The sequence below is a fragment of the Pelodiscus sinensis genome, chromosome 3 (assembly GCF_049634645.1).
Source record: "Pelodiscus sinensis isolate JC-2024 chromosome 3, ASM4963464v1, whole genome shotgun sequence".
Lineage (NCBI taxonomy): Eukaryota > Metazoa > Chordata > Testudines > Trionychidae > Pelodiscus > Pelodiscus sinensis.
The window spans coordinates 52,015,572-52,029,774 of record NC_134713.1 but is presented as its reverse complement, the minus strand read 5'-3'; the positions used below and the strand labels follow the sequence as shown (position 1 = coordinate 52,029,774).

General features: G+C 42.0%; 1 protein-coding gene across 10 annotated transcripts in view; it reads right to left on the bottom strand.

Moving 5' to 3' along the window:
• Positions 1 to 14,203, bottom strand: part of FAM135A (family with sequence similarity 135 member A) — a 151,283-nt gene that overhangs the window by 44,680 nt on the left and 92,400 nt on the right. For 9 of the 10 annotated variants that reach the window (XM_025186756.2, XM_006127228.4, XM_025186759.2 and 6 more), the window contains 3 exons: positions 8,759 to 8,832; positions 8,327 to 8,481; positions 5,766 to 8,094 (listed from right to left, as the gene is read on the bottom strand). In XM_025186756.2, the coding sequence (XP_025042541.1) occupies positions 5,766 to 8,094; positions 8,327 to 8,481; positions 8,759 to 8,832 (2,558 nt within the window). Of the gene's footprint in view, positions 1 to 5,765; positions 8,095 to 8,326; positions 8,482 to 8,758; positions 8,833 to 14,203 lie in introns of those variants that run through there. The other variant, XM_075923712.1, reaches the window with a different exon arrangement.

The following is a 14,203-nucleotide window of genomic DNA, read 5'->3' as shown; positions in this document are numbered from 1 at the left end:
AGCCCACTGATGTCAAACTAAATACAAACTCCCATTAACTTTACTGGAGTTTGGATTAGGTAGGCACTTAGGCCCAATCTACACCACGCCCCCACCGCTTCCCTCCAAGATATGCAACCTCAAATTCACAAATAGATTAGCTGAAACTGACAGTGTTTTTCATGCAGCAAAGTCAGTGGCTGATGCTCTCCCGTCAACTCTGCCTACTCTTCTCATCCTCGTGGAATCCTGGAGTCAACAGGAGAGCTCTGTGAGTATGTCTACACTACCACCCTAGTTCGAACTAGGGTGGTAATGTAGGCAACCGGATTTGCAAATGAAGCCCGGGATTTGAATTTCCTGGACCTCATTTGCATCTCGCCGGGCGCCGCCATTTTTAAATGTCCACTAGTGCGGACTCTGTGCCGCGCAGCTACACGCGGCATGGACTAGGTAGTTCGGACTAGGCTTTCTAGTCTGAACTACCGTTACTCCTCGTGAAGCTTAGTCCGAACTACCTAGTCCGTGCCGCGCGGCTACATGTACTAGCGGACATTTAAAAATGGCGGCGCCCGGCGAGATGCAAATGAAGCCCGGGAAATTCAAATCCCGGGCTTCATTTGCAACTCCGGTTGCCTACATTACCACCCTAGTTCGAACTAGGGTGGTAGTGTAGACATACCCTCAGAGACTGATTTATTGTATCTAAACAGATGCAATAAATTGACCGCCAGTGGATTGATAGCTACAGCATTGACCCACTGGGTAGTGGAGACAAGCCCTTAGTCCTGGATGCACAAAAGGAATTAGGTGTTGCAATGTGGAGCATCACATCAACATAGTTACCTCCTTTCATAGAGGCAGGTGTTATTAAACCAATGGGAGAGCTCTCTTCTCTCAACTTAGTGTCTTCAGCACAAATACTTCAGTGCACAGCTGTAAGTGCTGTAGTGTAGATGTAGCCTAAATCTTGGCTGCAAGAAGATATCTATCTCTGCTAGCAATTCACAGCTGGAAGCTATCTTTGAAGTTAGAAATCTATGATGTTTTAGCAAGAAGAGGGTAGGGTTTTGTGGAAGAGACATTCCCTCAACTTTTAGCCTAGTGGTTAGGGTACACATTGGGAATATGAGAGATACCTAGTTCAACTCCCCTTGCCACCTGAGGGTTAAAAGAAATGTGAACAGAATCTGCCACCTTTCAGGTGAATGCCCAACCACTGGACTGTGGTATATTTTGATATGGGACTCATTTCATCTCTCTTGTTGAAGCTGTTGCACTGTACAAAATAATGAATAACAATCATTGAAGCAGAAATACTATCTTGTATGACAAACTTTTGAGCTTACACAGAGCTCTTCAGGTCTGGAATTGTACTTAGAGTGCCACAGCTAAAATACAAGGTGAATACACAAGTAGTTAACATAATTCAAGGGACCATACAAGATGAAGTGACCAGTTACACTTAATCATGGATGGAAAGGGGAAGCTGGGAGCAGAGTTTTAGTGGACTACAGATTGTTGCAATAAATCGTAAATTAGTGTCTCTATTCACTCCATGAACTTTGAGAAAGAGCAAGAGTGAGGGCACTCAAGCATGAAAATGACTCTATAGCTTGGAGGTTAAAGCACTTGTCTAAGATATGGGAGACGCAGGATCAAACTGAGGATTGAACTGGGGGCCTGGCACTAATCATAGAATACTAGGACTGGAAGGGACCTCGAGAGGTCATCAAGTCCAGTCCCCTAACCCCATGGCAGGACCAAATACTGTCTAGACCATCCGTGATAGACATTTATCTAATCTACTCTTAAATATCTCCACAGATGGGGATTCTACAACCTCCCTGGGCAATTTATTCCAGTGTTTAACTACCCTGACAGTTAGGAACTTTTTCCTAATGTCCAACCTAAAGCTCCCTTGCTGCAGTTTAAGCCCATTGCTTCTTGTTCTATCCTCAGAGGCCAAGATGAACAAGTTTCTCCCTCCTCCTTATGACACCCTTTTAGATACTTGAAAACTGCTATCATGTCCCCCCTCAGTCTTCTCTTTTCTAAACTAAACAAACCCAATTCTTTCAGTCCTCCTTCATAGGTCATGTTCTCTAGACCGTTAATCATTCTTGTTGCTGTTCTCTGGACCCTCTCCAATTTCTCCACATCTTTCTTGAAATGTGGTGCCCAGAACAGGACACAATACTCCAACTTAGGCCTAACCAGCGCAGAGAAGAGCGGAAGAATGACTTCTCGTGTCTTGCGTACCAAACACCTGTTAATGTATCCCAGAATCATGTTTGCTTTTTTGCAATAGCATCACACTGCTGACTCATATTCAGCTTGTGGTCCACTATAACCCCTAGACTCCTTTCTGCCATACTCCTTCCTAGACAGTCGCTTTCCATTCTGTATGTGTGAAACTGATTGTTCCTTCCTAAGTAGAGCACTTTACATTTGTCTTTATTAAACTTCATCCTGTTTACCTCAGACCATTTCTCCAATTTGTCCAGATCATTTTGATTTATGACCCCATCCTCCAGAGCAGACGCAGCCACTCCCAGCTTGGTATCATCTGTAAACTTAATAAGCATACTTTCTATGCCAATATCTTAATCGTTGATGAAGATATTGAACAGAGCCGGTCCCAAAACAGACCCCTGCGGAACCTTTGATGTGCTCCCAAAGGAACCATGCACCATCCTCTTTAGTAGAGAAAGCCATCAAGTAGGAGATTCAGGAAAATAGCAGATCCTAAAATGAGTTCACTATAAAAAACACATCTATTCTAAGTGCCCTTGCCAATGCTTGTTTATATATGATTACTGTACAGATAGAAGTCCTTAGTATAGATCCAGACTTTATGAATTACTGTACGGCTATGTCTACATTGGCCCCTTTTCCGGAAGGGGCATGTTAATTTCAGCGATCGTAATAGGGAAATCCACGGGGGATTTAAATATCCCCCGCGGCATTTAAATAAAAATGTCCGCCGCTTTTTTCCGGCTTTTAGAAAAGCCGGAAAAGAGCGTCTACACTGGCCCCGATCCTCCGGAAAAAGCGCCCTTTTCCGGAGGATCTTATTCCTACTTCAAAGTAGGAAGCATACTTCAAAGTAGGAATAAGATCCTCTGGAAAAGGGCGCTTTTTCCGGAGGATCGGGGCCAGTGTAGACGCTCTTTTCCGGCTTTTCTAAAAGCCGGAAAAAAGCGGCGGACATTTTTATTTAAATCCCCCGCGGATTTCCCTATTACGATCACTGAAATTAACATGCCCCTTCCGGAAAAGGGGCCAATGTAGACGAGCCCCACATGTATGGCTCTAATACAGTGTGTCCAAATGCTAGCCCAGAGGTGGGCAATAATTTTTGGCCAGGGCCACTTCAAAGGTTTCTGAAGTAGCCCCAGGCCGCTCTGGAAGGGGCAGGGCCTAAACTGGAAGGGGCAGGGCCAGGATGCTTCTGGGCTTCCCCATTCCCAACCCACGATTGTTTTGGGATGGGCGAGCCCTTTTGCCTCCGCCCTTCCCTCTAGGTACCCATGCCCCTGGCAGGGTGGGAAGAGGCTTTGCATGCTCCCCCACCCCCAGGCCAATCAGGGCTTGGGGGTGAGGGAGCACATGAAGCCTCCTCCCACCCTACCCCTCCCTCCTGTCAGGAACACACAGCACTTCCCTGCTCCTCGCAGGGCAGGAGGAGGCTTTGCGCGCTCCCCCGCCCCCAGGCCAATCAGGGCCTGGGGGCGGGGGAGCTGCACAAAGTGTCCTTCGCCCTGCCCGCACCCTGCGCGAGCATGCGGCACTTTGAAGTGCTGAGTGCTCCTTGCAGGGAGTGGGGGGGAGGGCGGAGGACACTTTGTGCAGTTCCCCCACCCCCAGGCCAATCAGGACTTGGGGGCGGGGGAGTGCGTGACATCTTCTTCTGCCCCAAGAGCAGCACATGGCATTTCAAAGTACTGCATGCTCCCGGCAGGGCAGGAGGAAGCTCTCCCTTCCCCAGGCCCTTATTGGCCTCAGGGTGGGGAGCAGCAGGACCTACGCAGGCCAGATCAAGCCACTTGGTGGACCAGATCTGCCCCGCAGAGGCCCTTTTGCCCACCCCTGTGCTAGCCACTAGCTACATTTGGCCAGTTGAGTGTGGCTACTTGGCTTGAACAATTCTTGATTATTTCAGAATAATGTGGCTAGTTTGCTACAGCAGTACCCACCATACTGGCTACTGCTTCAGAAGTGGTTTGATGCCACGGCTCTAATCTATGTAAATGGTGAGAATATTTTAAATGCTCTCACTCTTTACCAATAGGGGGTTGCACACATCATAGCTTCTGTAGGCCAAGCACATTGCACCAACCAGAGGCTTCCTGCTTCCCTCCATTCCTCCTCTCCCCATCCACTCCAGCTCCCATAAACACCTTGTATGTCACCATACCCTGCCTAGCCATTTCAAGGAGTCTCTGCTAGTCCCATCACCCCCATACCAGGGGCTGTGTATGTGTCCTCCATATAACTGACTCTTATTTTCTCTGGCCCCTACTTCTCACAATGGCAGTGTCTCTGTGTTTCTCTTCATTCCCCCATCCTATCTCCAACTCCCAACTCCACCCCTACGATGTCAGTTTCCCCTTCCTCTGGATCCTTCTCCCTTCCTCCTCATATCTCCTCCCCAGTTACTGATTTCCTTTCACAAACTCTACTCCTCAAACCTGCGTCTCTGTTTCCAGACCCACCCTATCCCCTACTCCAGATCCTCATTTCCCTCATCACCACCACTTCCTCCTCTCCAGCCAATCTTGCAAAAGTTCTTACTTTGCCCTTCAACTACTCATCTATATTCTGGGATTCTGCTTTCCTCCCTTCACCTATAGGTCCCTCCACACATGCCTCCCATTTCTCTGTCCCTGATTCTACCACCCTCACCAGATTTCATCATGGCTGTTTTTCCTCCCACCATTCCCTATCCCCCTGTTCCCACCTGCTTCCCCCACTGGACCTCACTTCTTCCTCACCCTGTACTCCATCCCACCACAAACCTTCCAGTAAAGCTCTCTTGTGGTACAGTTTGGGCTATGAACAATGTCTCCACATGGCAAATTAAGCTGCTGTCTCTGATATGTCTAGGCAGTAAGGATTGGGGGCAGAGAGTTTCCTTTGCCTCCAGCACCAAGCAGCCTCTGGGCCCTGATTTCCCCCCTGAATCAGACTTCTCTGGTGTTCTAATTTGGTAAAAAATTAATAGGTTTGTGACTATGAATGCTTAGAACTTTCCCTTGTAATTCTAGGTTTCAAAATTATTGTGTTACAGACAAACAGATGTCAGAAAATTGCCACGAATTGAGTGTTACACTTCACTTTGCTTGGCCAGGTATGCTGGGCAGCTAGTTTAGTTGTTTAAACAAATCTGTAACCTATGATGTATGTTTACTATGTTAAGTTTTCATTTTATAAAACACCATTTTTCTTTTCTCTGAGAACCTGAAATATTCTATTCTGTAACTCCTCATTTTAAAGGTGTTTTAATATAAATTTATTCAATATCTAAATCTCAAATTTCCAATTTAGCTTTAAACTTGCCAGACCACATAAGATGAGATGTGATAATGGGAATTCTGTGTTAACACAAACCTTCTAACAAACCTCTAAAACGGCAAAATTAGTCATGTATGCAAGAGAAAATAAATATATAACTGAGCAATCTGGAAGACATCTTGATCAAAGATAATATTTTTTGCCTCTGAATATCATATTTTAAAGTTTTTCAACATTTAAAGAGACTTTGGTTAAAAATTACCACTTACGCTAGCATTTGAGGTTTGGGGGAGCTTTCATACCAGGAAACAGATGAAGCTGAGCTGCAAAATGTACTGCCTGGCTGTTTTGTAATTGCATCAGATTTGCTTTTTGAAGAACATACAACACTGCAAGGAGAGTCTCTCAGTACAGAAGGAAAAGACAAACAACTAGGAGTACATATAGGAGCTATATTCATTCCATCCCTTAGATGCTCACTGTTGATCCTCTCAGATCTCAAAGCTTTCTCTTCAATTAGACCATGATCCTGCTCAAAGTCAGTATTTGTATCTCCATCTAAAATATTACAATCATCCGTTTCCTCATAATACCCATTTTCAACCATATCTTGATCCTGCTCCTCCTCCTCCTCCTCTTCCTCCTCCTGTTGTGAAGAGCCAACAGTTTGTTTTTCAGATGTTTCCTTTTGAGGGCTAACAGGATTGCTGTTGTCAGTAGGGAAAATATCAGAAATATCTGTACTACTTCTAGAGCCAAAGTAGTTTTCTACAAGACCTTGTTTTACCATATCAGTACTGCTGGTTGATGAGAGATTATTCGCATCTGGGTGAGTCTCACTTTCAACTGCTGACAATTCTTCAATTGTTTGCTTTAATTCTAAAAGTTTATTAAGTTCTCCCTCATTTGTTTTCTCTACATTACACTCAGCATTACTAGATACTGAACCTGAAACAACACATGGTTCTCCCAGATAAATAACTTCTGAATGTAATTCAATTGTTCCTTCTGTAGTGTTTTGATGCCTATCAAGATTTTGAGAGTCCTTAAAAACTGTGTCAAAGTTCCCATGCAGGCTGTAACCTTTTATCTCAGCAGATGTATCTTTATCTGAAGCAACTAACTGTAAAGGATCTTTTATGTTTGAAAGTAAGGAATGTAGAGAAACAGTTTCATTATCTGAATGCCCTGAAAATACCACACACTGTTTCTGTAATATGATATTTGATTTTTTGCTGTCATCGCATTTTGGCAAATATACTGTTCCCAGATCTAATACAGTTTTGCTGTCACTTAGCTGGCATTCAGGTACAAGAGATATCTTTGAATTTTCATCTGGTGAAAGCTCATCATCATCTGATGGTAGAGAGTTTATGGATGTCAGGGATGATTGTATTTCGCTCAGTGCACTAGTACTCTCAGTACAATAGCTTTCTACTGCATTTTTTATATGATCTGTTTTTAGTAAAAGCTGAGGAAATAGTCTTTCACTATTGTAAGCACTTTGCCCTTGAATGGCTTCAAAAAACACATCAGGGTTGGAGTGTGTTGCAAAAGAGCTTGGTTCACTTTCTACACCTGAATCTGAAAACCTAGATGAGGCATGTGAGACACTAACATCCGGTAACTTAATCGTGTCTCCACATACAGCAATGTGAGTCTCTTTTGTAGCGAGAGCAGAATGATTGCTTTTTAATCTTGTCAAGGCATCTTCAGTATGTTGGAAGTTTGTTTCTTGCACATTTTCCTTTTCAAGCAGAACCTGTTCCTCCAAGTTAGCTTTACATCCAGATTCTGTAATCGAAAAGTCAGGCACCTGTAAATTCTCTCCATCTTGCAGAAATTCTGCCCATGACCCAATATGAACAGTCACTTTCTCCCCTTCATAAGGATTCTTATTTGGTTTGACCTCAATTGTCCTCACTCCCAACGATGCTGGCTGAGAGCCATGACAACCTTCAACTGTGCTTCTAGATGTCAAGATACTATCCATTTGTGTAACTCCAGTACCTGCCTGGGGGATATTAAGTCTGCCCAAAATGGCTGAATTTGCACAATAAGAGATCACAGGGCTACACTGGCTTTGCTGTACATCATCAGCTTTGGCAGATTTTTGTTCAGTTCTAGATGGAAAACATCTCAGTTCTTTTTGACTGATTTGCCTGGTGCAGGTCCTTGTGTCACAAGCAAAGCCACCTATTGCAGGATCCAGTCCTTTCTGATGAGATGAAGGCCTGCCTTCATAGCATTTAGAGACATCCTCTGGTGCTGTATTTTTCAAACATTTATAGCCTACCAAGACCACAGAGTCCTTAGAGTTCTGTTTTACTATTTTTTTTGTGTTTTCAGTTTTCATTGTTTTCATTAGTTTAGTAACCTTAACCTTGGATTTATTTGCATCTTCATTTTTCCCTTTCAAAGACTTTGATAGCTGCTTTTCACTTTCTGAATGCCAAATGTTGGAGGCCCCTGCAGGTCTGATTTTCAATTCAGGGCTAGAAAAACCAGCTATAAAACCTTCTTCAGCATCAAATTTATCCAGCTTGTTGGACTCTGATCTCTGAAGATTTTCTGCTGCCAACCAGGGTACATCCAAATCTTTTACCAAAAAAAGTGAGAAAAGAAAAGTATAGTTTATAACACAGTTATGCAAGTTACTAACGCTATACAACTTTCATTAATAAATAAACTTTACAAATATTCAAAATACAAACTAGAAAAACATTTCAAGGGAACATTTCTCTTCAGCTAGAAAATATACAGAAAAATATACCTAATTTTTCTAGTTTTACTCATCCTTCAGAGAAAACACACACAAACTTGTATTTACCTTCTGTAATGGAATCTAAATACCGATCTTCAAAGATTATAGGTAATGAGTTCAGGTCTCCATCTAGTTCACTGCATTCAATAGGAAGAGGTGGAAGAGAACTGCAGAAGGAGGTATTTTTGATAGCTGTACACATCTGTAGATGACTCTGAGCACTGAAAAAATATTACTTTGCATTAAAAAAATTATAAGAGGATGGTAATCCTACAGGGTAAGTTGTTACTGTTAATACTTAAACAGAACACATTAAACCTAAATTCTTATTTTAATTAGTTACACAAGTGTGTACAGACATTTTTGTAATATGAAGCATATTAAAAGATAATGCTTGTGACATGCTGTGTGTTACAACAGCTGTTTCTCTGTATTTAGCAAAAAGATTTAGAAAAGTAATAAGAAAAGTCTCAATATATTTTATTTCAAATTGCTTACTGTAGTTCTTGATATGCAAGAGCAGCTTGCCTTGGGTGCTCCAGACAAAAGAATGCTTCTGAAAATCTTCGTACCTGAAAGATTCCAACAATTACATACAGCAAATGAAACAATTCTCTCTATAGGGAAAAACTATTTTAAAAAAATCAACAACATTGTTATGCCACAATGTCAGTGTCTTCAATAAATAAATAGTAAAATTTTCATGAAATGTTCAGTCAACACATTTCATGAAAAAGCGTGCCAGCTGATACTCTTTTTAAAAAGCACTATACAGATGTATGATTAGGATAGGTAGTTTTGAATGGGAAGCATGGTCTTGAAAAATTAAGTGAGATGTAACATGCCCCATTGCCTATCTGGATACACAGCAAGGACATGAACAAAAAAACAAAACACCACACTATGATAAATTTGAATAAAAGGAAGTTTAATTCATTTCATATGAGCAAGTTCAAAAATATATTATGATTATCTTTAAGAGTGGAAACTCATCAAATATTCTTTAGGTCATGAGAATGCAGCAGGCTAAAATTATATAAAGATGCATAATTAGACCTTTTTTTTGTCCCAGATTTCAAAGTGAACAAAATATAGTCCATTTATCCAATGACAGGCTGGACCTCTATGGTCTAGCCTAGACTGGACCTAACCAATCCCTAACAAGAAAATTCACTGGACCAGGGGAGGTGTCCCTTACCATCAGCTCCTCTGTTCCCTTCCTAGCTGGACTGTCCACCTTGCTGCTGCTAGTCCCCTAGCCCCAGCCCACGATGGGTAGCTGGGGTTCTCCAGGTCCCAGCCCTGGTCCCGTACTGCTGGAGGTAGCCAGGTTTCCCTATCCCTAGCTCCGCACTGCTGTGGGTGGCCAAACTTCTACAGCCCAGTGCTGCCATGTGCTGCCAGGCTTCTCCAGTCCCGCACTGCTGTGAGCAGCCAGGTTTCCCTGGCTTTGAATTATTGAGGGCAGCCAGGCTTCTTAGGCCTCCGGCCCCATGCTATCCACAGGCAGCCACGGTTGCTTGGCCCTACACTGCCAGGATTCTCTGTCCCAGCCCCAGTACTGCTGTGGGGCTCCTGCCCTGCTGCTCCTGGCTCTGGCCAGGTTGCTGGCCTTCCGGCCATTAGGCTCCCTGGATCTCTGGTCCAGCACCAGACCAGAGAGTGCCAGTTTTCAGAGATGCAATCTGTATAATGTATTTTACATTTTAAATTGTCTTTACCATTGCTCCTGCAGTTTGCAATTACAAAAGTACAGTGCCAGCAATGATTATCCATTAAGATTTAGTTGTCAAACTATATGAATAAAATAAAGCAAATATTTAGTTATTTTGCAGCACAAAGGAGCATATAGTCAAAAAACAAGAACGAGCTATATAGATGTATTTCTCAAAATACAAGAATACCATATATTTAATGGAAAAATGGGAGCTGTGGAGTATAATCTATTACATAATTAAGGAAATCATCTGCAAACACTTGGAAGATAATAAGGTGATAGGGAACAGCCAGCATGGATTTGTAAAGAACAAATCATGTCAAACCAATCTGATAGCTTTCTTTGATAGGATAACGAGTCTTGTGGATAAGGGAGAAGCAGTGGATGTGGTATACCTAGACTTTAGCAAGGCATTTGATACAGTCTCACATGATATTCTTTTCAATAAACTAGGCAAATACAACTTAGACGGGGCTACTATAAGGTGGGTGCATAACTGGCTGGATAACTGTTCTCAAAGAGTAGTTATTAACGGTTCACAATGCTGCTGGAAAGGTATAACAAGTGGGGTTCCACAGGGGTCGGTTTTAGGACCGGTTCTGTTCAATATCTTCATCAACAATTTAGATAATCAGCAAAGAGAGTATGCTTATTAAGTTTGCAGATGATACCAAGCTGGGAGGGGTTGCAACTGCTTTGGAGGATAGGGTCATAATTCAAAATGGTCTGGACAAATTGGAGAAATGGTCTCATGTAAGCAGGATGAAGTTTAATAAGAAAATGCAAAGTACTCCACTTAGGAAGGAACAATCAATTTCACACATTCAGAACAGGAAATGACTTTCTAGGAAGGAGTACGGCAGAAAGGGATCTAGGGGTTATAGTGGATCACAAGCTAAATATGAGTCAACAGTATGACGCTATTGCTAAAAAAGCAAACATGATTCTAGGATGCATTAACAGGTGTGCTGTGAACAAGACAGGAGAAGTCATTCTTCTGCTCTACTCTGCACTGATTAGGCCTCAGTTGAAGTATTGCATTCACTTCTGGGCACCGCATTTAAAGAAAGATGTGGAGAAATTGGAGAAGGTCCAGAGAAGAGCAACAAGAATGATTAAAGGTCTAGAGAACATAACCTATGAACAAAGACTGAAAGATTTTGGCTTGTTTAGTTTGGAAAAGAGAAGACTGAGAGGGGAAATGATAGCGCTTTTCAGTTATCTAAAAGGATGTCACGAGGAGGAGGCCTCTGAGGATAGAACAAGAAGCAATGGGCTTAAACTGCAGCAAGGGAGGTTTAGGTTGGACATTAGGAAAAAGTTCTTAACTGTCAGGGTGGTTAAACACTGGAATAAATTGCCTAGGGAGTTTGTGGAATCTCCATTTCTGGAGATATTTAAGAGTAGGTTAGATAAATGTCTACCAGAGATGGTCCCTCTTGAGGTCCCTTCCAGTCCTAGTATTCTATAATTCTATACATATAAAAAATTGCAGTAGTGCAACGTTAATATTCCACTCTAGTACACAATAGTCAGTAAATCAAAAGTTAAGGTTCTTATTGCGACCTTACATCTCCCATATTGCATGTATCATATATTTATATATGCCTACAATAGTCTGACAAATAGTCTTACTTTTGCATCTCCTCACCCCTGAGTTCAAACATGAAATTATAATGGGCATTACAATAGATTTTACTTAGGTTTGTTTTAAAGGAGGTGCAAAGAAAGCTCTTGGGGTATTTAACAACCGAGTTTCAAGCAACTCCATGGGCTACTATCTTCAGCAGAGCATCTGTTTCATTTTCTAGCTTATATAATAATTTTAAGAAAGCTTAAATCACTTTGCCATCTAATTGTACTTGTAGCTAGTCTGTTTAACAATGTTTTCTTGTTACCTTCTCTTGCCCATCCTCTCCCATCCCCTTTGAGTATTTGGTCTCTTTTCTTAAAAGTGAAATTACTCAAATTATCCATAGTTAAAGCACAATTGATTCTTGTCCTAAACTAATGATTAGAAATGGAAATAGAAGATTGAATGCTATCATCTGTGTGTATATATATATACACTCTGCTGATACCATTATTCGACCTAACCAAGTGAGTTATAAGATCAAGAACACATATTCCTGTGCATCCAGAAATATAATTTATGCTATCATGTGCCGAAAGTGTCCGTCTGCTATGTACATTGGACAAACGTCTCAGACACTGTAGCCAGACGCAAAACCCCATCTTGTTTTTCCACGAACCCCATCTTGTTCCCCCCCCCCCCCCGAGAGCAAGAGAAAGGCAGTCAGCCTTTGATGCCCTGGGAACACAGGTTTGCTGCCTGTCCCTGACTCTACCATAAACAGAAACCAGACAGTAAATGGGCTAGCTGACGACCCGGGGCCTCCCGTCGCCCTGATGGCTAGTACCAGTAATTGACACGCCTGCACTGTCCCAGGAGAGGAATCTTCGCCCATCACATACCAGAGGTGCCCATTGTCTGCATTTTCCCAGGTGTAAATTATGCTTTGCACCCTTCGTGGGAAACTTGGCGTTCAAAGCCATTTTTCCTAATTGGCCACTTGAGACCAGGAAGAAGCCTACATGACCCAAGGGGTATAAAAGAGGTTCAGCAGCCCACCCCATTTGAGCTCCAATCATCTATACCTGCTGGCAGGTGTTGATTGTCTCCCGAGGTCTGTGGGACGCCCAACCTCGCCCTACTTCTTCCCGAGGGATTGAGAGAAAGACGCTGGCCACGCCAAGTCTGGAACGCAGGGGTGAGAATATATACCTGCTATGTGTCTATTTTGCATGCATTTAATAAGAGCTCAGAGAACCAAAGGGTTTCATGGTACCTGTAAGTAACTTATTAGTGTAATTTCTGTCCTGTCCTTTGTAGTGTCTGTGTTATCTGTAACACAGTAGTAGCATTTAACAGCTAAATTTACCCTGTAACAATAAAATAGTAACTGTTTAAGCTTTAACCTGACTCCTTCAGTTGCTGTAACAGAACCAAGCACAATTTAAAAGAACTTCAGCCGGTCATAAGGGACTCACTGCCCTGACCGTCGGCTGACAGAATTGGCGTAGTCGGCAGGATTGTGCTATTGGTTCACATACAGCAACATGAAGCCTGTCATGATAGACATGGATTTTAGTGGTATAGAGAAAGGGTTTGCCCAGGAAGGTTGGGGCAACCCAAAATGGGATAGAGAAATGTTAGAAAAGGATTGGGGAAATCCTGAGGAGTTGTGGGTACAGTTCTGTAAGTATAGAACTGCCTGTAAGCTAAAGAATGGGACAAAGCCTGAGTCTGTGGAAAGGAGACACTTTCCATTTAGCAAGGAAAACAGGATCAGGCCCAGACAAGCAGGCAGGTAACAGATAAGATTGAAAGCCTTGTTATAGAACTGAGAAAAAGGCAGTAAGTACTAGAAATCTAAACCCTTAAAGCATACTTACAAGAGTAATATCTGAAACAAGGCCAGTTTTATTTTAGAGATAAGAAAGTGTCTTAAGAAAAGAGAAACACAGAGAATTTAAACTCTGCAGAGAATGGAGAGAATTGAGCAGTTGTGCAAATGCTAAAATGGTGTAGATAGAAAATTGTGGTTTCTTTACAGTCATTCTGAAGGAAAAATGGGCCCTTTTTCCAAAGGAATGTCTGTAAATAATCCAGGCAAATTTGACTCAAATTCGTACATTTGATTAGAGAGACTGCTAAAAGAACTCTAAAGGGAAGGGGTTCTATTGGAACTGAACTACCCCAATGAATAAAAAGGGAATGTAATTGTTGTATAGCTATGTAGAAATAGTGTAAGAAAGGTTCAGAGAGAATGTATGTGTATCTGTGTGTAGATATATATATATATATATATATATATATATATATATATAGTGTAAATAAATGAAGTTTTAAGGTCCAGTAATCTTGTTTGTTTGTAGGTTTAAAACAGATTGGTTTGGTTTACTTTCAGTAAGACCATTTTAGTCCAAGTTGTTTAATGAAGGTACAGGAAAACTGTAAGCATAAAGAAAGAGTTACACTATATGCAAAGTTTAATGTGGCTAAGTAGTGTTGTAAACAAAGATTGCACATTTTCCTGTAAACTATAGAATGAGTAAAAACTGCAAACGGACTAAAATGCTGTGAAAGCTCCAGGAGCCACAACAGGTTGTGTTTTCCTTTGTGGTGCAAATGCCCTAGCTGGCAGCACAAAGAAGCTTTGCAG